This window comes from Saccostrea echinata, unplaced genomic scaffold (assembly GCF_033153115.1).
Source record: "Saccostrea echinata isolate AGI-Se365-2 ecotype Australia unplaced genomic scaffold, CSIRO_AGI_Sech_v1 ptg000012l, whole genome shotgun sequence".
In the NCBI taxonomy this organism is placed as follows: Eukaryota; Metazoa; Mollusca; class Bivalvia; order Ostreida; family Ostreidae; genus Saccostrea; species Saccostrea echinata.
Window position 1 is genome coordinate 19,883,818 of NW_026889761.1, and position 19,260 is coordinate 19,903,077.

At 31.0% G+C, this 19,260-nt stretch overlaps 5 protein-coding genes across 12 annotated transcripts in view; 3 read left to right on the forward strand and 2 right to left on the reverse strand.

Annotated features, from left to right (window-relative positions):
* Window positions 1-3,892, forward strand: part of LOC133185502 (trithorax group protein osa-like) — a 36,464-nt gene extending 32,572 nt beyond the window's left edge. For all 8 annotated transcript variants that reach the window (XM_061320776.1, XM_061320771.1, XM_061320773.1 and 5 more), the window contains one exon: window positions 1,221-3,892. In XM_061320776.1, coding sequence (XP_061176760.1) covers window positions 1,221-3,211 — 1,991 coding nt within the window. In that variant the 3' untranslated portion in view covers window positions 3,212-3,892. The remainder of the gene's footprint in view (window positions 1-1,220) is intronic.
* A 1,749-nt stretch (window positions 3,893-5,641) lies between these two features.
* On the forward strand, window positions 5,642-7,910 carry LOC133185103 (uncharacterized). The gene is made up of 4 exons (XM_061320162.1): window positions 5,642-5,824; window positions 6,313-6,383; window positions 7,142-7,291; window positions 7,597-7,910. The coding sequence occupies exons 1-4, from the start codon at window positions 5,643-5,645 to the stop codon at window positions 7,908-7,910; spliced, it is 717 nt and encodes a 238-aa protein (XP_061176146.1). The 5' UTR covers window position 5,642.
* A 3,380-nt stretch (window positions 7,911-11,290) lies between these two features.
* Window positions 11,291-12,202, reverse strand: LOC133185105 (putative nuclease HARBI1). Its single transcript, XM_061320163.1, has 2 exons — window positions 12,091-12,202; window positions 11,291-11,682 (listed from the first exon to the last, which is right to left on the reverse strand). The coding sequence occupies exons 1-2, from the start codon at window positions 12,200-12,202 to the stop codon at window positions 11,291-11,293; spliced, it is 504 nt and encodes a 167-aa protein (XP_061176147.1).
* Window positions 12,203-12,441: 239 nt separating this feature from the next.
* Window positions 12,442-13,917, forward strand: LOC133186083 (putative nuclease HARBI1). Its single transcript, XM_061321363.1, has 3 exons — window positions 12,442-12,550; window positions 12,626-12,737; window positions 13,146-13,917. The coding sequence occupies exons 1-3, from the start codon at window positions 12,548-12,550 to the stop codon at window positions 13,535-13,537; spliced, it is 507 nt and encodes a 168-aa protein (XP_061177347.1). The 5' UTR covers window positions 12,442-12,547; the 3' UTR covers window positions 13,538-13,917.
* A 3,000-nt stretch (window positions 13,918-16,917) lies between these two features.
* Window positions 16,918-19,186, reverse strand: LOC133185106 (uncharacterized). Its single transcript, XM_061320164.1, has 4 exons — window positions 19,004-19,186; window positions 18,445-18,515; window positions 17,538-17,687; window positions 16,918-17,231 (listed from the first exon to the last, which is right to left on the reverse strand). The coding sequence occupies exons 1-4, from the start codon at window positions 19,183-19,185 to the stop codon at window positions 16,918-16,920; spliced, it is 717 nt and encodes a 238-aa protein (XP_061176148.1). The 5' UTR covers window position 19,186.
* Window positions 19,187-19,260: the final 74 nt, after the last annotated feature.

Consider the following 19,260-nt stretch of genomic DNA (forward strand, 5'->3'; position numbering starts at 1 on the left):
TGAATATATGTCTGTTTTAGAATTGTTTCTTTTGAAAACATTAAAAAGAAATTGTAATTTTTATGTAACATTAAAGTGTGACATGATTTTGATATTTTTTAACAACACATGATTTGTCAAAATGTCAGTGTTGATTTTGAAGATTCTAACATTTACAATGTTCTGTAATAAATCAGTATTGACTGCCAAATTTATTTTGCTAGATAACAGTATCTCTAAATTGGATGTACCCTGCCTAAAAGTTTTAGTTTAGATTTAAGCTTTTAATATTCAGTCAGGTGACTTGCATAAATCTCATTTGGTGTACTTGCTTGAATGTCCCAGTTTATTAAAATTTAAATTCTTTGTTAAAGATTTATGCAGGGACATCATAAATTTGCATGAAATTTTAAGGAAAAAAAATCCTTGTTTGGAAAATTTTTGTTGGGAAAAAAAGTAAAATGCCTGATTATGCTTTTGGACTGTATATAAAACAATGTTCTGTTTTATTCAAGCATTCCAAGATTTATAAGTACCTGGAACTCGAGCAAGTACACTTGTAAGGTATCACAGTTTCCCCATCTCGTAGTTAGAGCTTCCTAATCGTTACGCAGGGCTTGAAATTCAGTTGGAACGAGACTTATTAGCTTCAAATTTGTGTTTGAATCATTTACATTTTCCCCCATGATGCATCATAAGCTTGTGTAAATTTGTCGATATTTTTTTTTTATTGCAATATTTTGATGTTATTGGTCTCATTGGCCAGAACAATTATTTTTTGTTCCAGTGTATGTGATTTAGTTTAAATATTGTGCTTCTGTTTTTAAGCCCTGTTTGTGTTGTAATAAATTGTAATGCTTCAAACATCCAAGATATAATCCAGATTATTCTTGTTCTAACAAAGATAACTCGTGTGTCAAGCTTTTTCTCTTCTATACATATATATCCAAGTGTTTTAACATAGTGTGGTTTAACCCAATATATTTATTAATGATTAATTGTAACGATCAGATATTTTCAGTGTGATTTTATCGAGATCCAATAACCATTGCTATAATGTAAAGTTTTCAGTTTAGTTTTGCACACACTTTTGTTGGCAATGCAGATCACAAGCATTTTTTTTTTTAAAAATTGATTTTTTTTAACTATCCATGTTGGTTGTTTAACTAGTTATGGACATGCATGCTTTATGTTGTTATTATCAAGATATCTGTATCTAACGATGTCGTGTATTTTTCCAGGTCCAATAGAGGCATGGAGGGTGATGATGGGACTGAAGTCTGGCTTGTTAGCCGAGAGCACCTGGGCTTTAGATACGCTTAACATTCTACTATATGATGATGCCACTGTACAGTACTTCAATCTAGCTCATCTGCCGGGAATGCTAGAAATTCTGTTAGAACACTTTAGGAAATCTCTGATCTCAATCTTTGGTGATATGTTTGAAGAAATGGAAAAAATGTCGGATGAAGCTGATGAAATTCCCAATAAAAGCATGCTCAATGTCGACATGGAGGAAAAAGTGACAGTCAAGGATGAGGACTTTACAAATTATACGTTGGTTTCTAGGAAAGGATTGGAAGTGAAAATGGAAGACACAAACAGCAAAGACATAAGTCCACTAGACAATAAAGAGTGGGACATCTACTCGGGATACAGCTATAAGTATGGGCATTGGCAATTAGGAGGAGGTGATCTAAGTTCACATATTGTGCCATGTTTTGGAAGTTCATATGAGAGTGAAGTGTTCAGGAAGATGTTTTTCAGACCACCAATGGAAGTGAAGGAAGAAATAAAAATTACAGAGGAGGAGAAAAATTCTATAAACGATGAAAAACCAAAAGACTCACAGCATGAGGAAGATGAGAAAGAACTCAATGATTTAAAGAAAGAATCAACTGACTCAATAAAAGTTAAAGAAGAAGAACCAATTAAGAACCATGTATTGAAAAAAGTGAAAATAAAAGAGGAACCAGTTGAAGAAGAAAAACAGGATATCAAAGAGGAAAAGGACAGTGATGATGAGAACAAAGAAAGTAATGGTTGTGATGAAAAAATGGATGATGCCATGGACGAAAAGGCTAATGTCAGTTTGGAAAGTGTGAAAACAGAACCCAGTTCTGATGAAAGTATGATCAAAGAAGAAAGTGACACTGATAAAAGTAACACAGAGAATGCCAGTATAAAACGCAAACGGGAACCGGAGCAGGAAGATGAAGCTTACCAAAAAGATGAGCCTCCACTTCGTCTCATCTCTGACATGCAGGAGGAACTGGGAAGAAGATGTGTATGTATATCCAACATTTTCAGAAGCTTGTCTTCAATTCCATCAAACCATTTAGAACTTTCCAAACATCCAGGACTGATGTATACACTAGGAAAATTACTTATGTTGAATCACCGACACCTACCTCGAAATACAACTCGTAAAAAGTTTGATCGTGATGACAGCGAGATGGAAGACATTACTGATAGTCATCTTCATCAGAACGATGAGGAGTGGTGGTGGGAATACTTCTCAATGCTGCGGGAAAACACACTTGTGATATTTGCAAATATTTGTGGACATTTGGAACTAAAGTACTATCCAGAAGAAATCTGTATGCCCATTTTGGATGGCTTATTACACTGGGCAGTTTGTCCGTCATCGTGTGCCACAGATCCTCTGCCATCTACAAGCACATCCGTCCTCTCTCCCCAGCGATTAGTTATGGAGGCACTCAGCAAGTTGTGCATTCATGAAACAAATGTTGACCTTCTACTGGCAACACCTCCATTTGATCGCATTGTGCAGTTATTTAGTATTCTGACCAAATTGTTAGCAAATAAGAGTGAACCTGTGACTTTAGAGTTTGCTCTTGTTCTTTTATCGTCTCTTGTACAAGGGGACACCAGCTCTGCACGAGCTGTAGCCATGCAGCATCCCTCCATCTCCTTACTTATAGACTTTCTAGAAACAGCAGAACACAAAGCAATGACTGTGGCCAATCACCACGGCATCAATGCTTTGAGGGATAACCCAGAAATCATGGGAACCAGTTTGGACATGCTCCGTCGAGCTGCAAACATACTTCTTCATCTGGCCTCGATTCCAGAAAACCGCCCTTTGTTCACTCAACATCAGCAAAGACTGCTTTCTCTTGTCATGTCTCAGATCCTGGATCAGTTTGTGGCACAAATTTTGTCTGATGTTCTATTTCAGTGCTTTCAAGGTGAATTACCTAGTAGCTAGTACATGTTTGTTATCCAAAATTGACTATGAAGTTACACAATAGGAGGAAACGTAAACGGTGATGTTTTTGTTTTGCCTTGTATACTCATTGTAAATTCATCATTGACCATTTTTCCATTCCTAAAGACTTGATTGTAATATATGTAATATATATATATATATATTCATGAATGTACACATGAGGTTTTCAATGAAATTCTCTTTTTCAAAACAAATTGAAGTACTGCCCACACATGATTGTTCAAGATTCATCCTAACATTGCATTTCTTCATCATTGAAACAATGTGATAAAATTTAGAGATTTTGAATGTTGTTTCTTCATTTTATTTTTGTATTGTTCATTTTATAAGTGCAACTGGAATTGTGAGTGTTAGAAACAAGCCCTTGATTCCACATGTTGTGTATAAGTTTGTTGTAGTGTGGCGAGATCATGTTTCAATTGGTCAACATATTTCTCCCAGAGATTTGAGACAAAAAAAAATTTGTTTATCAATTCATTATTTATATCTGAACTAAAGAAACGCATTTCAGATAGGTACAGTAAATAAGCTGGATTAAATGCGTTGCGTTGTAAATATCATGTCGATTGTTTGTAGTTTGTAATCATCTGTATCATTTTTGTGCAGAGGCTTTATACTGTACGTCAAAAGATCCAAATAAATGTAAATATTTTAAGTATATATGAATGTCTCTGTTTATTTTATTTTTTTTTTTAATTGGTTCTGGGTGTGAAATTTTTTTTCACAAGGATTCATGTTTTGAGTTTTACTGGGACAATCAATGAATCGCAGGTTCTGGACCAATCATGAAATACTGTATACAGCTTTGATTTCTGCTCCAAGTCATTTTCGCATTTGCTTAACAAATTAACCAAGTCTTAATTTCACCAGTTATATTTCACAGTTCAGCTACAGAAGTAGCAAAAGTTAAACTGCAGTAAATCTGAGGCTGTATACAGTATAATTTGTTCAACACATAAACATTTATAACACAATTGCAAGTCCATTACCAACTTAAAAGCTCTATGTATTCATATATCAAAATAGTGGATAGATTTTATGCAGAATAAGGAGGCATTGAAATATTCGTAGTACACTGGAGGAAATAGGAGCGCCTGTTCAAGTATTTGTTTAAGTAAAGATGGTCACTACATTCAGTAATCTGGCTGTGCTGAAAAAGTCCCGTCAGCATTTCAAATAGTGTGAAATCACTATTTTTTTTGTGTGTGTGGGGTTAATTTTCATTGTTTCCTTGGTTTGAAGTAACCCACAAATTCATGTCTTTCACAAATGTAAAATTTCAATTGTTTAACAACTCAACACTGTCAACCACAAAATCAAATCCCCAGGAACAGACATTTTTTCATCAAATCACGAAAAATGAACCCAACAAAAATGTGATTACAGTATGCCTAATCAAATTTTGATTGATAAGTTACTTTTGGTAACATGCACTGCTGGTAGCTCTTTCTAACTGTGAAAGCATTGCATACTAGATATGGAAGAAGGCGATTTTTAAATTTTGGGATAACTAGGTCAAAGTTCATAACATTGTCAAGTAACTTGAGGTCCAGGACGAGTCTGTATATTGTGAAATCGCAAATTTTCAAGGGGTGAAATTTTTGGTTAAATGAAAAAATATTGATTCATGGGTATTTGATTTCATGGTTGAAGTGTTGATATGTATTTGAAATTGTATATTTCATGGAGGACATAAATTTATTTCTTCATCCCACCAAAACATTGAAAATTAAACCCCACAAAAATTAGTGAATTCATACATTTTATCCCAGAGGGCACTTAATGGCTGGAGTAGTGGGATAAACCTTGTTCCAAAAATCAGAAGTCCATACTTCAGAGGCAAAATTTATTTTATTGTAAAAAATTCCCTGAGCTTTGTGTATAAACAAAATTCTCAAATTAAGCTACACAGATATGTGCAGTTTGCCACTTCATATATGTGTATACTATAACAAGTGACAATTCTAAAACATTTAAACTTGATAACAATCAAAAAAAACTTTTCCAAGTATTATAAATAATATGCTTCATATAAATTTCATGAATAATATTGCACAAATTTAGAGGGTTAAAGTGGAATAAAACTGATTGATGCAACACTTAAAAGAAATTTAAAAAAAAAAGGCTTGAAGGATGATTTCATTTTAAAACACTCCAGGCTCCGGGATCATGAAACTGTCTTAAATTTAAGTCAGACTTTTGACTTAAATTTAAGATTTAGACTTAGCTAAGATCGCTTACTTAAGTGGATCACAAAACGATCTTAGCAAAAACTTAGTTAAGATTTGTCTTAGTTAAAAAATCCTTTATTGTCATAGTAACCCACGCGGTGTTTAGAGCGTATACGGTAAATGTGGAACTCTCCAATGTTTTGGAGATACAATTTTCGTCTGCTTACATTAGTTACGCAATGGATGCAGAAACTCCCAAAAAACGATCAAGAAAAAGTAACTGGGACCCCAGGGACGAGATTACATTAGTGGAGGAGGTACAGAAGAGGGAGAAGGTACTCTTCGGAAAATTAGACGGGTCAGGGAGGACTTCTGTTGATAAGACAAAGGCCTGGAAAGAGGTCACTGACCTAGTCAATGCGTAAGTGTTGACATATCACATTTTCCCCAAATCATTATACATTGCCACAAAATAAAAAATTGATGAAAACTAATTGAAAAGAAAACCAATGATGTCTTAAAAATCTACTAGACTGTGGCAGTTTCAACGGTGTTCATACTATCAGTAATGCAGCTATATACTGATATATACATGTAGGCCAAGCTGTTATACGACAGCACAACCACTAACGAACTTAAAAACTCGGACTGTGCATTACAACAGCTGATTTTAAGCAGATAACTCATGCATATACAAGATACAATAGTCTCAAGATTTTAAAATACTGTATGCAATTTAGTAGAAAAGCAAAATACACAAAAGGGGAAACCCGAAAGCTATAAATAGATATTGCAAAGCATGTATGTATTCTTTATTATGGAAAATAAAATATTAAAAATTAACCACAATGTAAGAAACATTAAATTTCTATATATATAGTTTGTTAAATAGATTCATTTTTTTCGTAGTGGAAGTACATTTAGTTCGTGCAGAGATGTGAATGAAATAAAGAAGAAATACCAGAACATCAAACAGAAAGGTATGATGCTCTTCTGATAATCTATAAATACATAAAAAAATATTAGATGTACTTTGTTAAGATATTTAGGTTTATGAGTAATAATTAAAATAAAATATTGATTATATAACAGTGCATGCCCAAGGGATTTTAAGATTAAACAAATTTTCTTATCCCCCACACCAAAAAAAAAAAAAAAAAAAAAAGAATATATTATAATAAAAAAAAAAATAAATAAATAAACAAATTAAAGAAAATAAAAGCATGGGAATTTTTCAATATTTCTTTCAATTTAATGTCTGATTAGGAAATTCTAATTGTGTAAAATGTTAACATAGAATCTTAAAAATGTTTCCCAGAAACTTTAAATTAACAAAACCTCATATATTTCTAAAACATTACAAAAAAAATTTATTGAACTGAAAGTTGTACATTTTCCCATTTTTCATCAAAGTATGTGTCTTGGTCAAACATAATGTTGTTTATCTAAATAGATATCACTTCTTTAGTGATAGAGGCAACCTACTTAAGCAAATTAAGATACATGTATTTGAATTTTGGAAGGAAAAATTTTGTTTGTGTTATTTATCTTCAACGCTGTATTAATAAATGATGTCAATACTATAAATTTTAAAAATGGGATCAACATTTATTTTCACTACAAAATGTCTTGAATTTAAAACTGAGAAAATTGTCGTCATGCGCAAAATTCCCCATGGGAATTTTCAAAAGTTGGCATGTATGGATTGTCACCATTCAATTTAATATCTCTATTGTAGCAAAAGAAAAGAGAAGTGTGATTTTGAACCCTAAGACTGGGGGAGGGAAAAAACCATCATCCCCGAATGTTAGTGAACAGTTGTTGTTGGACAACTTGGAAGGCAGACCAAGTCTATGTGGCCTTCCGACTGGAATAGACACTGCAGCTGGTAATGAATAATAATAATAAATGAATAAGCTTTTAATGCACAATAACATTAATGATTAATTTCATTTAGTGTATGGTGAACTATTAAAGTATTAAAAAAAAGATGAATTTTACAGGGATAATTTTTGTTGATAGAGTCATCAATAAAAAAAAATATGAATGAAAAAAAATCAGATCAATCAATTATCAAAAATCTGAGATATGAATTTGAATGTATATTCAAAAAATTATGTAAAAATATTTATGCCCCACTGCAGGGGCATTATGACACAACAAGTTAAATTAAAAAAAAAATCATTCTTGCAGAATCAGTTGTGGATTTCTTGGATGACAACCATGCCTTGCATGAATTTGATTTGACTAGTGAGACCACTCAGCTTGAGCATTTGTTTCCACAAACACAGCCTCTGCCCTCCACATCTACCACTTCATCAACAGAGCTTCATTTGAAAGTTACACCAGAAATGCTTCTTCAAGAAGAACTAATCAACATCAAAGAAAGAAGAAAGCTTATAAAAGAACAACAACAGCTTGTCCATCTTCAGAAACAGCATGTAATGTTAAAAATTAAACAGAAAGATCCCTTTTTCAATTTCGAACACCTTATGAATGAAATGTAAATTTTTTTGAATACGTAGTAACAAATACACTGGTTTTTGCATGTGCGATGTGCCTGACATCACAACAGATGTATCAACATCCATGTATTACAAAGCTGCAATGCATGCCTTTAACTATTTGTATTACTGTAATGGGAGCAGTAATGCTTGGGTGTTGATACATTTGTTGTGACGTATAACATCATAGTTAATTCTTATGAGCTTTTCTGATCACAATTTGTCTGGCGTCAGTCTGTCTATATCTGTCTGTAAACTTTTAACTTTTATTTCGCCTTCTTCTTTCCTGTCCTCTGGCTGATAATTAAGTGTCTCTGTGGTCAAATTAAATTTATTAAGTATGTAAAATGTATTCTTTACACATTGAAAACATCCATCCAATTATTCTCATACTGTATGTGTATTTCCAAACATTATGACATCATTATGATATTTTGTATCTACGTACATGCTATAATTGGTTTCTCATAAGTATGTGCATTTGCTATAATAATTCACTGAATGTTTTATTCTTCTTTGTAGAATTTAGGATCTATGACTTTGCATTATTAAATTTGTTTAACACATTAATAGCAATCAATATATTGATAAAATTTTTGACAAGTGGCATTGTATTACTGTACTACTGTTATAACAACTGCAGTATAATCACTAGTACTGGTAAAAAAGGGTTTTCTTGTGGATATGTATAAAAGAGTATCTTCTGCATAAATAATGATCATGTCATTATTCTAGTTGTAGTTTTTGTTACAAAATTTATCAATACCTCATGTATTTTAACTCTACACTGCTTGCACGCTGTATTAATTTCATAATTCAGTGTGATTGTAAGAATAAAAGTATACCATAGAATCAGACCTCATTAGTATGCAGTTTATAGAGGTTCCTAATTTATGAATGATAGTGGCTGTATACTTGCATACATTTAAACTTTTCATGGCATTTTTCAAATATTTATGCCTTACCACCTGCAGTAAAAATTTCTAAAAAGTTAAAAGTAGAGAACTGCATGTATCTTTAGTTCTTTACCTTTCATCTTTATTATATGCATTTCTTCTCTCTCTGATGTTGCAATACTATAAATACTATATTTGTACTTTTTTTGGATTTACAGACAAATTGTATACATACTAAATCCATCATTTACTGCTTTGAAATATTGGTAATTCTTGTTGTTGATTCAGTCCACTCTTTTTGTTCAAATTACATTTTAGTATCTATGATATATATGTTTTTGTTTTTCTTGACAATTTTCTTTAAAATTTGCTTCTATCAAATGGAAAGAAAAACTGAGTCTTATACAATAAGCCATATGTTATATCAATTCAGCTTTTGATTCAAGTATCAAAGTTTAAAAAAAGCAATAAGACATATTCAGTGTTTTCTAAAATCCTTCATTGAGCATTGATATCACTGACAATCAACTAACATGATATATGTATAATAAAACTCACAATTTTCCAGTTTGTTTTTTTTTAATTTAACAGATGTTGTACATGTTTATAAATACAGTATAATTAATTCCCATCATTTTCTGTTCTTTGAAATTGTTAAATCTTTAGTGGTATATTTTCTAAAAGTTGTTATTTTAAGAAAAAATATACAAGTTATTATCACTGAGTACAATTCCATATACTGTACATATGTCAGAAACAAATGGGAATATTGAATAAGCTTTAATTTACTATTAATTGTTATCATTTATCTTGTAATTTTTTTATTTGAACATCTTTTATATAATTATTATTGTTTTGTTTGGATGACAATTTAACTTTAAAAAATGCCCATACACATTGATAGTCAAAACAATATGACAATGGTGATGCTTTAGGTTATGTAAAAAACATAATGTGCTTATTAATACATTGCAAAATATCCCATTTTAAAGTCAAGAGTTGTTTCCCTTTACGCAGTCATGCATAAGCATGCATGTGCTAAAAAAAAATTGCACTGCATTTAATTAGAATATTTCTCTTATTGAAATATAAAATAATTAAAGTACATTTAATGCATTTGAAATGTAAAATAAAGTACAATGCATTGGTGCATGTTAATTGTAAATTGAACTTCATCATGCATCCATTTAGAAACTGTTTAACTAAATTGTTATGAAATAGACACAACAATGAAGGATAAACTTTACAAACTAATATGCTGCATATACACGAATAATCAAATTGATTTGGGCCAATTTTTTTTTTCATAATTCAGTTCAAAATGCAAGATTATTAATTAACTTCATGAAAATAAAATTTTTTTACATTGTTAAGTTACACATTTTTTCCCTCATGTGTCATTTGTTGGTAGTTGATATTTTACTGCATTGTTAATGTTGAAGGAAAGTTAAGCAATCATATTATTATCATTGCTTTCATTGCAATAAATTTGTTTTATTTTCATTATAAGTATCTTGTGTCTCATAGAATGACTCGCAGAGTGTCACAAAAAAAAAAAAAGAAAAAGAAAAATACTACACTGCAAGACAATCCATATTGACACTTGCTGCTTTCAAGAAATATGAGATGAGATATAGAGAGGGAATAATTTTTATGCCCTATAATAAAATATTTAGGAGTATATAGAATATGTCTGACTGGCTGTGTCGCCAAAAATTTTAACTTCATAACTTATGAATGGAGGTGGTATGGTTTTCATATTTAAGATGAATATTCATTATAACAAGACCTTTCTTTCATGTATGACCTCATGACCTTGACCTTTAAGTGTGACCTATCTTTAATAAAAATAACCCACCTCGGCTATAACTTCTGAAGGCTGGTGATAGCTAGCTAGGGCTTTCATGATTCACACATGAATTATTTTTACAAAACCTTTCTTTGGGTATCAGCACTTTTGAATTCATGACCTTGACCTTTGAGTTTGACTTACTTTAACCTCAGCCTTAAGCTGCTTAAAGGGGGCTCCAGTTTTCATAAATCTTATATAATAGGAACCACAAATAAAGGGAAATTTCCTTATTATAACTACATGTAAATAACGGAATATAATATACTGGTAGAACTATTAAGGTAAATATATTTCATATACTGGTAGTTGTAATAATTGCTAAAACGAACACAGAATATTACTATTAATGATAATGATTTATCACACTGACAGATACATACTGAAATGTAATGGTATGTTTGTAACCTTACAACAATACCAATGATGTACTAGGTACAGAGAGTGATACAACAGTGCACTGTGTGATTTAACTGATATTGGGAGAAAACATTAAATAAACTGCAAGCAGTATAAATTTATAAATGACTTCTGCTTTGTGATTATGACTGTATATTATGTAAGAACTGAACAAGTTATAAATTATTATTCTTTCCTAGTTTCTCATGAATTAAGAAGAGAATGGCCTGAGATATTAATTAGTAATCAAAACATTGTCTGGCAATGAGTTCTCTGTATCCAAAACCATTGTTGTTACCGTGATTGATCTCATCCACATCTGGGCCGGCTATGATTAGGTCACGTGGAACAAGGGACACAATATCTTGCCTCAGGATCCCTATGTTATGCAGGACAACACAGGTTATCACATACTGACAGGCTCTTTCTGGGCTTGTTCTAAGGCCAATGGAAAGGCAAGGGAATCTTCTCTTTAGTATGCCGTATGTCTGCTCGATAAGGACTCGTGTTCTACACAGTGCACTGTTGTATCGCTCTCTGTACCTGACATCATTGGTATTGTTGTAAGGCGTCATTAGATATGTCCGACAAGGGTACCCGGAGTCCCCCAAAAGTATACCATTATGCTGACCTGAAAAATCATGAAATTAATATATTAAAAAAAAATAAATTCAGAATTACTAAAAGGTCTGGAAAGCAAAATGATGAAGATTTCAGTATGATTCAGCAGATGTTGAAAATATTTTAACTACATGTACATATACTAAAACTCAAATTGCGTTTATTGTCTGCCCTTTATGGGCCATATGACTTTATCATTTGAAAAAAAAAAAACCTTAAATCTACTTTATGTTAGTACATATAATTACTGATAAACATTACAGTTTTTTTCCTGTTCCTTATTTAGTTTTGTTTTATTTGCCATATTTTTCTTATACTTATTACATATATATCTTCAGGGAGGTATAGGAATATCACAGTTAAGTAATAATATTCCATCAAAATTCAGTTAAAATTAACTGCATGTGATATTATTTACCATTCTCAAACTGCTGACAGAGAACACTTTCTCGGAAAACCCTTGAATCATGACAAGATCCTGGCCACTTGGCAACACAGTTGGTCACCATAAAATTAGCATCACAGGTCATCTGAAATATGATCAAATTAAACATTTTTTTATTGTTAAACTTTGTAAATTTAATTTTCATAATACATGCATGTTATTTATCTTTAAAGTCAATGATTGTGATGGATTCACATATAAGCAGATTTATTGCCTACTTTATTTCTAAATTTAAATCATTGTAAGCTTATTTAGCTCTTTTAATGTTTTTTTTTTAATTTAAAATCATTTTGAATCAAAAAACAATTACCATGACATAGGGTTCCCTGGTGTCTTGGGATGTGTTGATGGTACTTTTATCCGCATCCAAACTCCTACTGAAAATGAGCCTGATTATGTGAATAGAAAAGGATATCATTCTTTAAATGTCATGGTAATTGTTTTTTGATTCAAAATGATTTTAAATTAAAAAAAAAACATTAAAATGTTTAATTTGATCATATTTCAGATGACCTGTGATGCTAATTTTATGGTGACCAACTGTGTTGCCAAGTGGCCAGGATCTTGTCATGATTCAAGGGTTTTCCGAGAAAGTGTTCTCTGTCAGCAGTTTGAGAATGGTAAATAATATCACATGCAGTTAATTTTAACTGAATTTTGATGGAATATTATTACTTAACTGTGATATTCCTATACCTCCCTGAAGATATATATGTAATAAGTATAAGAAAAATATGGCAAATAAAACAAAACTAAATAAGGAACAGGAAAAAAACTGTAATGTTTATCAGTAATTATATGTACTAACATAAAGTAGATTTAAGGTTTTTTTTTTTTCAAATGATAAAGTCATATGGCCCATAAAGGGCAGACAATAAACGCAATTTGAGTTTTAGTATATGTACATGTAGTTAAAATATTTTCAACATCTGCTGAATCATACTGAAATCTTCATCATTTTGCTTTCCAGACCTTTTAGTAATTCTGAATTTATTTTTTTTTAATATATTAATTTCATGATTTTTCAGGTCAGCATAATGGTATACTTTTGGGGGACTCCGGGTACCCTTGTCGGACATATCTAATGACGCCTTACAACAATACCAATGATGTCAGGTACAGAGAGCGATACAACAGTGCACTGTGTAGAACACGAGTCCTTATCGAGCAGACATACGGCATACTAAAGAGAAGATTCCCTTGCCTTTCCATTGGCCTTAGAACAAGCCCAGAAAGAGCCTGTCAGTATGTGATAACCTGTGTTGTCCTGCATAACATAGGGATCCTGAGGCAAGATATTGTGTCCCTTGACCCACGTGACCTAATCATAGCCGGCCCAGATGTGGATGAGATCAATCACGGTAACAACAATGGTTTTGGATACAGAGAACTCATTGCCAGACAATGTTTTGATTACTAATTAATATCTCAGGCCATTCTCTTCTTAATTCATGAGAAACTAGGAAAGAATAATAATTTATAACTTGTTCAGTTCTTACATAATATACAGTCATAATCACAAAGCAGAAGTCATTTATAAATTTATACTGCTTGCAGTTTATTTAATGTTTTCTCCCAATATCAGTTAAATCACACAGTGCACTGTTGTATCACTCTCTGTACCTAGTACATCATTGGTATTGTTGTAAGGTTACAAACATACCATTACATTTCAGTATGTATCTGTCAGTGTGATAAATCATTATCATTAATAGTAATATTCTGTGTTCGTTTTAGCAATTATTACAACTACCAGTATATGAAATATATTTACCTTAATAGTTCTACCAGTATATTATATTCCGTTATTTACATGTAGTTATAATAAGGAAATTTCCCTTTATTTGTGGTTCCTATTATATAAGATTTATGAAAACTGGAGCCCCCTTTAAGCAGCTTAAGGCTGAGGTTAAAGTAAGTCAAACTCAAAGGTCAAGGTCATGAATTCAAAAGTGCTGATACCCAAAGAAAGGTTTTGTAAAAATAATTCATGTGTGAATCATGAAAGCCCTAGCTAGCTATCACCAGCCTTCAGAAGTTATAGCCGAGGTGGGTTATTTTTATTAAAGATAGGTCACACTTAAAGGTCAAGGTCATGAGGTCATACATGAAAGAAAGGTCTTGTTATAATGAATATTCATCTTAAATATGAAAACCATACCACCTCCATTCATAAGTTATGAAGTTAAAATTTTTGGCGACACAGCCAGTCAGACATATTCTATATACTCCTAAATATTTTATTATAGGGCATAAAAATTATTCCCTCTCTATATCTCATCTCATATTTCTTGAAAGCAGCAAGTGTCAATATGGATTGTCTTGCAGTGTAGTATTTTTCTTTTTCTTTTTTTTTTTTTGTGACACTCTGTGAGTCATTCTATGAGACACAAGATACTTATAATGAAAATAAAACAAATTTATTGCAATGAAAGCAATGATAATAATATGATTGCTTAACTTTCCTTCAACATTAACAATGCAGTAAAATATCAACTACCAACAAATGACACATGAGGGAAAAAATGTGTAACTTAACAATGTAAAAAAATTTTATTTTCATGAAGTTAATTAATAATCTTGCATTTTGAACTGAATTATGAAAAAAAAAATTGGCCCAAATCAATTTGATTATTCGTGTATATGCAGCATATTAGTTTGTAAAGTTTATCCTTCATTGTTGTGTCTATTTCATAACAATTTAGTTAAACAGTTTCTAAATGGATGCATGATGAAGTTCAATTTACAATTAACATGCACCAATGCATTGTACTTTATTTTACATTTCAAATGCATTAAATGTACTTTAATTATTTTATATTTCAATAAGAGAAATATTCTAATTAAATGCAGTGCAATTTTTTTTTAGCACATGCATGCTTATGCATGACTGCGTAAAGGGAAACAACTCTTGACTTTAAAATGGGATATTTTGCAATGTATTAATAAGCACATTATGTTTTTTACATAACCTAAAGCATCACCATTGTCATATTGTTTTGACTATCAATGTGTATGGGCATTTTTTAAAGTTAAATTGTCATCCAAACAAAACAATAATAATTATATAAAAGATGTTCAAATAAAAAAATTACAAGATAAATGATAACAATTAATAGTAAATTAAAGCTTATTCAATATTCCCATTTGTTTCTGACATATGTACAGTATATGGAATTGTACTCAGTGATAATAACTTGTATATTTTTTCTTAAAATAACAACTTTTAGAAAATATACCACTAAAGATTTAACAATTTCAAAGAACAGAAAATGATGGGAATTAATTATACTGTATTTATAAACATGTACAACATCTGTTAAATTAAAAAAAAACAAACTGGAAAATTGTGAGTTTTATTATACATATATCATGTTAGTTGATTGTCAGTGATATCAATGCTCAATGAAGGATTTTAGAAAACACTGAATATGTCTTATTGCTTTTTTTAAACTTTGATACTTGAATCAAAAGCTGAATTGATATAACATATGGCTTATTGTATAAGACTCAGTTTTTCTTTCCATTTGATAGAAGCAAATTTTAAAGAAAATTGTCAAGAAAAACAAAAACATATATATCATAGATACTAAAATGTAATTTGAACAAAAAGAGTGGACTGAATCAACAACAAGAATTACCAATATTTCAAAGCAGTAAATGATGGATTTAGTATGTATACAATTTGTCTGTAAATCCAAAAAAAGTACAAATATAGTATTTATAGTATTGCAACATCAGAGAGAGAAGAAATGCATATAATAAAGATGAAAGGTAAAGAACTAAAGATACATGCAGTTCTCTACTTTTAACTTTTTAGAAATTTTTACTGCAGGTGGTAAGGCATAAATATTTGAAAAATGCCATGAAAAGTTTAAATGTATGCAAGTATACAGCCACTATCATTCATAAATTAGGAACCTCTATAAACTGCATACTAATGAGGTCTGATTCTATGGTATACTTTTATTCTTACAATCACACTGAATTATGAAATTAATACAGCGTGCAAGCAGTGTAGAGTTAAAATACATGAGGTATTGATAAATTTTGTAACAAAAACTACAACTAGAATAATGACATGATCATTATTTATGCAGAAGATACTCTTTTATACATATCCACAAGAAAACCCTTTTTTACCAGTACTAGTGATTATACTGCAGTTGTTATAACAGTAGTACAGTAATACAATGCCACTTGTCAAAAATTTTATCAATATATTGATTGCTATTAATGTGTTAAACAAATTTAATAATGCAAAGTCATAGATCCTAAATTCTACAAAGAAGAATAAAACATTCAGTGAATTATTATAGCAAATGCACATACTTATGAGAAACCAATTATAGCATGTACGTAGATACAAAATATCATAATGATGTCATAATGTTTGGAAATACACATACAGTATGAGAATAATTGGATGGATGTTTTCAATGTGTAAAGAATACATTTTACATACTTAATAAATTTAATTTGACCACAGAGACACTTAATTATCAGCCAGAGGACAGGAAAGAAGAAGGCGAAATAAAAGTTAAAAGTTTACAGACAGATATAGACAGACTGACGCCAGACAAATTGTGATCAGAAAAGCTCATAAGAATTAACTATGATGTTATACGTCACAACAAATGTATCAACACCCAAGCATTACTGCTCCCATTACAGTAATACAAATAGTTAAAGGCATGCATTGCAGCTTTGTAATACATGGATGTTGATACATCTGTTGTGATGTCAGGCACATCGCACATGCAAAAACCAGTGTATTTGTTACTACGTATTCAAAAAAATTTACATTTCATTCATAAGGTGTTCGAAATTGAAAAAGGGATCTTTCTGTTTAATTTTTAACATTACATGCTGTTTCTGAAGATGGACAAGCTGTTGTTGTTCTTTTATAAGCTTTCTTCTTTCTTTGATGTTGATTAGTTCTTCTTGAAGAAGCATTTCTGGTGTAACTTTCAAATGAAGCTCTGTTGATGAAGTGGTAGATGTGGAGGGCAGAGGCTGTGTTTGTGGAAACAAATGCTCAAGCTGAGTGGTCTCACTAGTCAAATCAAATTCATGCAAGGCATGGTTGTCATCCAAGAAATCCACAACTGATTCTGCAAGAATGATTTTTTTTTTAATTTAACTTGTTGTGTCATAATGCCCCTGCAGTGGGGCATAAATATTTTTACATAATTTTTTGAATATACATTCAAATTCATATCTCAGATTTTTGATAATTGATTGATCTGATTTTTTTTCATTCATATTTTTTTTTTATTGATGACTCTATCAACAAAAATTATCCCTGTAAAATTCATCTTTTTTTTAATACTTTAATAGTTCACCATACACTAAATGAAATTAATCATTAATGTTATTGTGCATTAAAAGCTTATTCATTTATTATTATTATTCATTACCAGCTGCAGTGTCTATTCCAGTCGGAAGGCCACATAGACTTGGTCTGCCTTCCAAGTTGTCCAACAACAACTGTTCACTAACATTCGGGGATGATGGTTTTTTCCCTCCCCCAGTCTTAGGGTTCAAAATCACACTTCTCTTTTCTTTTGCTACAATAGAGATATTAAATTGAATGGTGACAATCCATACATGCCAACTTTTGAAAATTCCCATGGGGAATTTTGCGCATGACGACAATTTTCTCAGTTTTAAATTCAAGACATTTTGTAGTGAAAATAAATGTTGATCCCATTTTTAAAATTTATAGTATTGACATCATTTATTAATACAGCGTTGAAGATAAATAACACAAACAAAATTTTTCCTTCCAAAATTCAAATACATGTATCTTAATTTGCTTAAGTAGGTTGCCTCTATCACTAAAGAAGTGATATCTATTTAGATAAACAACATTATGTTTGACCAAGACACATACTTTGATGAAAAATGGGAAAATGTACAACTTTCAGTTCAATAAATTTTTTTTGTAATGTTTTAGAAATATATGAGGTTTTGTTAATTTAAAGTTTCTGGGAAACATTTTTAAGATTCTATGTTAACATTTTACACAATTAGAATTTCCTAATCAGACATTAAATTGAAAGAAATATTGAAAAATTCCCATGCTTTTATTTTCTTTAATTTGTTTATTTATTTATTTTTTTTTTTATTATAATATATTCTTTTTTTTTTTTTTTTTTTTTGGTGTGGGGGATAAGAAAATTTGTTTAATCTTAAAATCCCTTGGGCATGCACTGTTATATAATCAATATTTTATTTTAATTATTACGCATAAACCTAAATATCTTAACAAAGTACATCTAATATTTTTTTATGTATTTATAGATTATCAGAAGAGCATCATACCTTTCTGTTTGATGTTCTGGTATTTCTTCTTTATTTCATTCACATCTCTGCACGAACTAAATGTACTTCCACTACGAAAAAAATGAATCTATTTAACAAACTATATATATAGAAATTTAATGTTTCTTACATTGTGGTTAATTTTTAATATTTTATTTTCCATAATAAAGAATACATACATGCTTTGCAATATCTATTTATAGCTTTCGGGTTTCCCCTTTTGTGTATTTTGCTTTTCTACTAAATTGCATACAGTATTTTAAAATCTTGAGACTATTGTATCTTGTATATGCATGAGTTATCTGCTTAAAATCAGCTGTTGTAATGCACAGTCCGAGTTTTTAAGTTCGTTAGTGGTTGTGCTGTCGTATAACAGCTTGGCCTACATGTATATATCAGTATATAGCTGCATTACTGATAGTATGAACACCGTTGAAACTGCCACAGTCTAGTAGATTTTTAAGACATCATTGGTTTTCTTTTCAATTAGTTTTCATCAATTTTTTATTTTGTGGCAATGTATAATGATTTGGGGAAAATGTGATATGTCAACACTTACGCATTGACTAGGTCAGTGACCTCTTTCCAGGCCTTTGTCTTATCAACAGAAGTCCTCCCTGACCCGTCTAATTTTCCGAAGAGTACCTTCTCCCTCTTCTGTACCTCCTCCACTAATGTAATCTCGTCCCTGGGGTCCCAGTTACTTTTTCTTGATCGTTTTTTGGGAGTTTCTGCATCCATTGCGTAACTAATGTAAGCAGACGAAAATTGTATCTCCAAAACATTGGAGAGTTCCACATTTACCGTATACGCTCT